General features: G+C 44.6%; 1 protein-coding gene across 1 annotated transcript; it reads left to right on the forward strand.

Moving 5' to 3' along the window:
• Positions 1-1,024: 1,024 nt before the first annotated feature.
• On the forward strand, positions 1,025-7,683 carry BAMBI (BMP and activin membrane bound inhibitor). The gene is made up of 3 exons (XM_044678011.1): positions 1,025-1,322; positions 5,801-6,088; positions 6,719-7,683. The coding sequence occupies exons 1-3, from the start codon at positions 1,247-1,249 to the stop codon at positions 7,135-7,137; spliced, it is 783 nt and encodes a 260-aa protein (XP_044533946.1). The 5' UTR covers positions 1,025-1,246; the 3' UTR covers positions 7,138-7,683.
• The last annotated feature ends 938 nt before the right edge of the window (positions 7,684-8,621 follow it).

Raw genomic sequence — 8,621 nt, forward strand, 5'->3', positions numbered from 1 at the left:
GGTGGCAGGACCGACACCTGTTTTTTAGGATTGCGCTGTTCTGAGCCCAGGTTGGTAGACAGGCGACGGTGGAGATCGAGAGAAGTGGGAAGGGTGAGGGTCCAGAGGGAGGCCAGCATGAGAAAGGAAATGAAAATTGCATGGGATGGGGAGGTATTGCAGGGCCAAGAAAAGAGCATCGCAGAGCTGCATTTGCTCGATATCCGGGTCAACCCCATACCAGGTATTGCGGATAGTGAGCATCACGACGTCTCTAAGCCTCAGTTTCCTCACTAGTAAAATAAGGATGGTACTTGCGTCACCTACCTCCTGGGACCGTTGGGACGACAGCATTTGGTATAAAGCTGTATACCTGTGAGCTATTAAAATCTGTTAATTGTAGGGGAAAACTCTAAGATGGTGGGTGACCTCCATACTGCTGGGGAAGGCATGTGTGCGTGTGTGTGAGATGGGTGGGAGGAAGACCTGAGAAGACAGGCTGCATGCTAGAGCTTCATAGATTCAGGAGGTCCAAGTCCCGGGACATGGAAGCCAGATCTACCCCCTCCCTCGAGCTCATTTTCCCTCCCCTCGAAATTGACTGACAAAAGCTGCTCGGCCAATCCAGGCCCAGGATTGCGGCGCTTAGGGTTCCCCAGGGGGCGGGGCAGGGGGTGGGGCTCTGGCGGGCCGAACTCCGAGCTCCGCGGCGCTATTTACAGCGCTGGAGGCGAGCAAGCCGAGACAGAGGCTCTGGCTAAGGCCGAGCAGAGGGCAGTCTTTCTGGAGCCTTTGGGATCTTCGCAAACATTTTCTTCCTCTTAAAGAAAGCGATCTGGACAGCTAGGCAAACTGAGCCCGCCTCTCTGGGCTGGAGCAGCAGGAACAGGCGGTGGTGGCGACTGGAGTAAAGTGCCGGGTAGCGCGGAGCAGATCCGGGCAGCCTGGGTTGATCGAGGCGGCTGCAAAACTTTTCTTCCAGCCTTCCCTTTTTTCCTTCAGCAGCCGGCTGGGACCGGCTTCTGCCGCGGACGGTTCTCTGTCGGGTCGGCCTTTGGGAAGGACAGACCGAGAAGGCGAGCAGGGACTTGGAGGCGACCAGGGGGCGCCGGCCGCTTGGCTGCGCTCCAGTCCATCAGTCCGTCTTCGGCTGCGCGCTGTTCGAGCGCCCATGAGTAGCCCTGCCGGGTCGTCTTAGGCTGCCGCGGAGTCCCCCCCGACACCGGGAGCCCCGGGCGGGGGCGCGACGCCAGGGTGGGGGGGTTAAATGGATCGCCATTCCAGTTACATCTTCATCTGGCTGCAAATCGAACTCTGCGCCATGGCCATCCTGCTCACCAAAGGTGAGTGAGCGGGCGCGCCCCAGGGGGCACGAGAGGGGATCGGTTGTAGGGCGTGCGTGCGAGTTTGTGTGTGTTTCTAAGGGCATGCCCACGCGCGAGAACTCCATGCAGGATTGACCAACTAGAGTGGCAGCCCAGAAGCTGAAAGCACCCTCTTCTCCCAGGGTTCTTGGAGAAGTGGCTTGTCCTTCTCTTCAATTTGCTGCCTGCCCCCAGTCCCACACCCCCTGCCCTTCCACTTGGGGGGGAGGAGAGTGGGCGAGCAGTACCTTGAGAGCGGAGTGGAGTGGAGCTACGCTGCTTGTCCGCGGGGCACAGTGTGCTGTGCTGTGCTGTGCTGTGCTGTGCTGTGTGTGTGTGTGTGTGTGTGTGTGTGTGTAATCTGTCTCATGCGCCCGGGCTAAGTGGGCTTTGAAGCCGGCTGCCAAGCCTTTGTTAGCAGAGAGCGAGATTTCCTCCCGCAGCGCGTCGGGGCCCACAGGTCACAACAAGTTGGTGTGTTCTTAGAAGTGGCGGCGGTGCGTTCTCGGGCAACTGGAGACGCGGGCACCCTTGGACTCGGGTCCTCCCTGTTTCCCCCCTGCTCCGCCTTCTCCTGTTCCCTCCGCCTCCGCTGCCCCTTCCCGTTCTCTGAGCCGTAGCCCCGGTTCATTGATGTAAAGTCAGACCTCCGGGGCAAGTGGTTGTCAAAATGTTTTTGTTAGTCTGTCTTTAATGAACTTCTGAACGTTTCCAGTCGTGGAGCGGGGCCATCTTAACCGGCTCAGAGCACCGCCTCTTCTCCCCGAGGGCCGCAGGCGAGGAAAAGGATCCGCAGAGCCTTTCCTTCCCTCCACTCACCCCAGCTTGTATGCGAGTGTGTGTGTGTGTGTGTGTGTGTGTGTGTGTGTGTGTGTGTGTGTGTGTGTGTGTGTGTGTGTTGTGGGTTGCTTTCCATTGCTGGGACAGGGGAGGATGTACACTCAACGGTACTCCTTACTTTTCCTCGTCCCCACGAAAAGGGGGGGAGGGTGGGCATTTGGACGTTTACTTAACCGCAGTTTTCCACCTTTCAGGTAGGAACGGATGGATTTCCTTTACGCTTTGTTTGATTCTCCTCCTTCTCCCCCATCCCCCTACAGTACGTGAATAGATAATTTATGTATTTTAAGTAAGGAGCGGTATTTAGCTCCCCCCACCCCCACTTTCCTATAATTGCCATGTTCCCTGCATGAGGTTAAAGGATAAGCTAGCACTGTGATGGTGATGTGCTACAGTATTTATTTATTTTGGAAGGAAGGGTGTAATTAACCCTAAATAACAGCCCTTGCAGCCTGCAGAGGGAAGCCTTCTGGCCCCATCAAAGGCAGGCAGAAAAGGGAGTGACTGAGACTGATGTGAAGTCACAGATACTGAAACTATGTGCCTGATAATGATATAATTAGGGGATCACAGACTTCTGACTGCTGTTAACTTCAAAAGCTTTAAGGGAAGCCTGCAGTCTCCCGTAGCCATCTTTGACTAAAAGCAGACATTTTTGTTTAATAGCTACATACAGTAACAAGAAAGGGGGGGAACAGAAGGGCATTGTTCACTGTTTCAAAATACCAATACCCTTTCTGGCCTTTTGCATACCACAGGAAGAAACTTTATGAAACGACAAAAAAAAAAAATACAGTTTTAATACAGTAGTACAAAAGTCTATTCTCTTTTGCAAAAAAAAAAAAATGTGGCTCTGATTAAAAAGAGTTGTTACAATCTTATGACTCCCCTGTCAAAATTTGTTTAATAGACCATTTTAGGTCAATAAAAATGTAACATTTTAAATAGGGTCTTAGAAACGTTTAAAATGGCATCTTCTGTTCAGTTTTCCCATTATCACTGACGTTTTATTGTGAATAATTTTTTGAAAGTAAATGACTTTTATTTAACTTCTCTAAATTGGAAGTTGGAAGTGAACCATCTTTAGTTTTCACAGAGGCTTACCTTCAAGATCTATGATACTACATGAAAAACACTGGCAAACGTAGAGAGGAGGAAACTGCTGAGAGGGCTTAGGGGAAAACTTCCTGAACCTGGGGTGTGGGGTTGCTGGGAGAGGAGGGAAGAAACGAAGCTCACTTTACTTTGGGTTATTAAGCCCAAGAGAATGAATTCAGACTAAGAGCAAGACACTCCGTCTTTTGGCCAGTGTTTAAACCCAGCTGCCAGAGAGTGTTGTGGGTTCCTGTTTCAGAGCCTAGAGTAGTAGCAGGAGCAGCCTTGTGGCCCAAGGTGGGCTAAAGCAGAGAAAAATCAGGTGATTCACCTTTCATAGGCCATGTAGTGTTTGTGAATGAGCTTAGAAAGAAGGGGTTGGGGGGCGGGGGGCTTCTCAAGAACAGAGTGAGATTAGGTCAGTCACTGGCACTTTTTTTTCAGTGTCTAGTCTTCAAATGCAAGAGAGATGTCCAGATTTTGAGAACCTGGTTCTAGGAGACTCAGCTCAATCAACTCACTGAAAGTTTCCAACAATGAGTAAAGTCTGTTCTGATGGAACTCAAAATTAATGAGAACTCTCTGGATCTGGAATATCCCAGGTTTAATTTTTATATAGCAAAGTGCCATATTTGAACTAACATTACTCTCAAGAGGTGACAGAAGGGGCAGCAAGTTGGGAGGACCTGAGTTCAAATGTTGCCATTCTTCTGTCTTAGAACCGATACTAAGACGGAAGGTAAGGGTTTAAAAAAAAGACAAAAGAGGGGACAGAGCTCACAAAATGAATCTATGAAGGAAACTTAAAAATCACTTCCTACAGAAAGTTTTTGAGGTTTTCTAAGAGATTTTTGTTGTTGTTGTTCATACAACCAGTGGAGGATTTTCCAGTTTAAATGTTTCCCCTTTTAGGTCACATGTTGAACTTCATGTAAAACTAGAAAGGAGGGTGAGCTAATATGAAGGGGAGGGGAGGGAAGGGGAGGGAGGAGACTCGAACATTTTGCAGATTTGCCTCATTTTATGACTTTCCATTTAGGTTGAAAGAAATTGACTTTGGCAAACAAACCACTAATTGTAAACTGCTCAGTGCCCGTTTTACAGTATACTGGCTAAAAAACTCCTTTGCATGAAAAGATCTTTATAGGAAAAGCTGCCTTTTCTGGAGACATTGCAGAGTAGCTGCCCAGTTTCATAGTTTTTAAAGCCTCTGACTGAAAAAAATTCTAGATTGTTATGGTTCTACTTAATAACTTTATAAGGTGTTAGGTAAAGCTCTTAAACCTTGGCACAGCCCTTGGAGGTAGTAAACAATTCAGCAGTTCCGATCAAATATTTATACTGACAAAATCAAAAAGCCCAGCATTTTTATGTTCTCTGGTCATGTGGGAACGAAGTGAATAAATAATGTAATTTATCTTTCCTGTAAAGGAGAAAAAAATCAAGAAAAAAGAAATTACTACTTTTTTTTAAAGGTATTATTTTAATTACCTTTTAGCTCTTCAGAAATTTGTGACTGTAAAACTGTTGAGCTAGTGCTTATGGTCAGAATGTTGTAATTTAGAATTCTAAGAAGAATTAGAATTTAGTTGCCACTTATCCAAAGTACTTTCCCAATGATGTTCCAAATTGATAATATAAAGTAAAACTGAATGTTCTAAAGTGACTTTTCATCTATAACTTTAGTCTATTTTAAGGTTCTATTCTCCCCCCTTTCAAAAAAATTAAAAATAAAAACTATATATATCTATGTATATATCTATATCTATATATCAAGTCGATTCAGTCCTACCCTATTTTTTTTTTTTTTACTGCATTTGGGGTTTTCTTGCCAAAGATATTGGAGTCCAAAACATGTATAACCTAGGGAAATTGCTTGTCAACTCTGGGAGGGGGGAAGAAAGATGAGAGGGAGATGACATTTATGTAATTTTGGAAAAATTATGTGTACATTTGTTATTGGAATAAAGTAAAGATTAAATAAAAAAATACAAATACAAAGGTACTGGAGTAGTTTGCCATTTCCTTCTCCAGTTCATTTTATAGATGAGGAAACTGAGGCAAGCAGGGTTAAGTGACTTGCCCAGGGTCACACAGCTAGAAAGGATCTGAAACTAGATTTAAGAGAATAAGCATTTATATAGCTAGGTACTATCTATGTTTTGATATATAAGTGCTAGGTCGGCCAGCTGGTACAGTAGATATAAGGACTGGCCTTGGAATCAGGATTTAAACTTTTCCTTAGTTTAAATCTGGTGTCAGACACTCCAGTATCTTTAGGCCCTAATAAAAATAAAGATGCCTCAAATATAAAAGGGACCTCAGTGAAAAAGACCTTGGATGAGTGAACTAGCTACCTACAGACATCTCCCCTAGTGTCTCCCTCCTCGTCCACTTCCCAAACTCCCCCTTTTTATTCTCTCCCCCTCCTCCAAAAGGAGAAACCAATCTGCTTCCATTTGGGGAACTGGGTGCTCACAGGACCAGGAAGCTGAATTTGACCAGATTTCTTTCCTTTTCAGGTGAAATCCGATGCTACTGTGATGCAGCGCACTGTGTCGCAACTGGCTATATGTGTAAATCGGAGCTGAATGCCTGCTTCTCGAGACTTCTTGACCCCCAGAACACGAATTCCCCACTTACTCATGGCTGCCTGGACTCTATTGCCAACACAGCAGACATCTGCCAAGCCAAACAGACCCAAAACCACTCCGGCACCGCTGTGCCCACATTGGAATGTTGTCATGAAGATATGTGCAATTATAGAGGACTCCATGATGTTCTTTCTGCTCCCAAGGGTGAGACCTCAGGTAGGGAGAAGGAGGTTTTTTTCAACAAAATCTCTTGCCTGATCTATAGGCCTGTGACAGCCAAGACTTTGTATGTCTGCTATTGATTTTGTTGTTAATGTAATTAGAGACACCAGAGGGAGAAGCACGGCTGGATGCAAAAATGCTTTTCTCTTGAGTAGCTTTTATGTCTGCACAAGCATTAGATGTCTGTCTGCCTAATAGGCTGGATCTGTTTTTTTCAACATTTCTAAGAGGTTAAAGAACATTAGTCCTCATTCGTGTTTGGTGACTTAGAAATTGCAGTCTATAGCATAATATTTTTTAAGTGGCTTGGGATTGTCTTAGCATCTTTTCACTGTAGTCTTGTTTTTTGTTTTTAGAATCCTTCCCTTCCCTCTTAGAATCAATACTGCGGTGGATCGGTTCCAAGGCAGAAAAGCAATAAGGGGTTAAGTGACTTGTCCAGGGTCACAGAGCTAGGAAATATCTGAGGCCAGATTTGAACCCAGAAATTCTAGACCTGGCTCTCAATCCACTGATCCCACTTTTGTCTTGTGTGTGTTTTCTTTTTTTAATGGGATATGTCAAAATTGACTTGTGACTAAATTAAAATAAGTATTGATGGTTTTCTCATCCCATTCCTGGCAGGACAAGGAAGCCGCTATCAGCACGAAAGCAGCCGAAATCTCATCACCAAGGTTCAGGAGCTGACTTCTTCCAAGGAGTTGTGGTTCAGAGCGGCAGTCATCGCTGTGCCCATTGCAGGGGGGCTCATCTTAGTCCTGCTGATCATGTTAGCTCTGAGGATGCTTCGCAGTGAAAACAAGAGGCTCCAGGACCAGCGGCAGCAGATGATTTCCCGTTTGCACTATAGTTTTCATGGCCACCATTCCAAAAAGGGACAGGTGGCAAAGTTAGACTTGGAATGCATGGTCCCAGTCAGTGGGCACGAGAACTGCTGCATGACCTGTGATAAAATGAGACAGTCAGACCTCAGCAATGAGAAAATCCTCTCCCTGGTTCATTGGGGAATGTACAGCGGGCATGGGAAGCTGGAATTTGTATGACCACGTTTTACCCAAGTTAAACTGAATGGGGGAAAAAGACAAAAACCAAAACTCTGGAAGGCCTTTGGGTTCTGCTGGACAGGAGCACTTTATCTGAAGAAAAACGAAACAAAACTCCTTAATTGTCTTTGAGAGAGAAAATCACCTCTACGAAAAGAGTCTTGGAGATTTCTTCTGAAGGATTATTTGCACAGAATTAAAATACACTCAAATGTATTATTTGCTTTAAAGCTGTAAAAGCAAAAAAAGTAGAAGTTGTACACTGTCACCAGGGTTATTTGAACTGTTGGGAGCTGGAAATAAGTACCAAAATAAACTGAAATATACAGTAGGCAAGCTCCTACGTGTTTCTTGACTTATTGTAAAGATTTAAAATATATATATATATATATATATTTTGTCTGAAATTTAGTGCTGTCTTTCTTAAATTAAAGAAAATAGTTGGAAGATGATCTAATTACAGGATTACCTTGTATATTTGAGGCTCTGTTGCAAGGCATTAATGCTCAATAAATGTTCTGATCTGATCTGTTACAATGTTAAAAAGACCAAGATTGTACCTGCTGTTTTCACATATGCTACCTTGGGTAATTTGGGTACTACCTAAACGTGCTATATCTAGCCTTCTTTCCTCTCCCCAGAATTATCTGTGTGAGGAAAATCCTGTTTTTCAGCCTCCTCTAGAAGAATAGCCCTAATCATCCCAGACCAGGAATGCCAAACCAAATCTTCTTTATGAAATGCTTCTGGTATGAGTTTTAATTGGCTTCACCCATTTGCCTATAGGTTATTTTTTTCTCCCCTAGAATCTAAATTTTCTGATTCAAGTTAATCACTTTTCACTTGTATTGTTGAGTCATCAATGACTCCTTATTCCATTTTGTTTTGGGCTTAAATGGACTCGGTTTTCTCTTGTTTCAGATTTCTTATTTTCCAAAATCTGTTCTTTCCTTGTACTGAAATCTCTCTTATTCCTCTCCGTTCCTAAGAGAATGGAACAAAACTGAAACTGGTGTGCCAGCCAGGACCTGAGAACTGGCATAGTGGTAGGAAGCAATCACTGGCTTATTTTACACTCAGCCCTCCGATATATGCCATCCGATATCGCACTGACACTAACCAAAGATTAAATAAACAAGGTCTTAATTCAGGGTCTTCTTTGGTATTTTCTTTGGGCTGATACTGCCCAGCCTTAATTCATACTTAATTTAAAGATGTTCCCTGGCCACGACATCTGTCTTTGGGATCTCAAATGTGGAAATGACTTGTTGAGGATCTACGAAGTGGAGAATAGGCTTCCTTTTCTATGACTTGGAGAAAACCATTTGCTTTTGCTGTTCCTTCCTTGAATATATATTTTTTTATGAAAGGAAAATGAGATGAACGTAATGACCAGTTCTCCCTCTAGTTAGAGTTCTCCTAAAATTAAAATGAATACCTGGGGGGGGGGCGCTGGGTAGCTCAGTGGCTTGAGAGCCAGGCCT

Source organism: Gracilinanus agilis, chromosome 5 (assembly GCF_016433145.1).
Source record: "Gracilinanus agilis isolate LMUSP501 chromosome 5, AgileGrace, whole genome shotgun sequence".
Classification (NCBI taxonomy): domain Eukaryota; kingdom Metazoa; phylum Chordata; class Mammalia; order Didelphimorphia; family Didelphidae; genus Gracilinanus; species Gracilinanus agilis.

Excerpts from the sequence above, each read along its gene's own strand:
- BAMBI (XM_044678011.1), top strand. The coding sequence starts at position 1,247 with ATGGATCGCCATTCCAGTTACATCTTCATCTGGCTGCAAATCGAACTC. Across the intron at positions 1,323-5,800 it reads GGCCATCCTGCTCACCAAAG|GTGAAATCCGATGCTACTGT; the intron begins GTGAGTGAGCGG and ends TTTCCTTTTCAG. Across the intron at positions 6,089-6,718 it reads TCCCAAGGGTGAGACCTCAG|GACAAGGAAGCCGCTATCAG; the intron begins GTAGGGAGAAGG and ends CATTCCTGGCAG.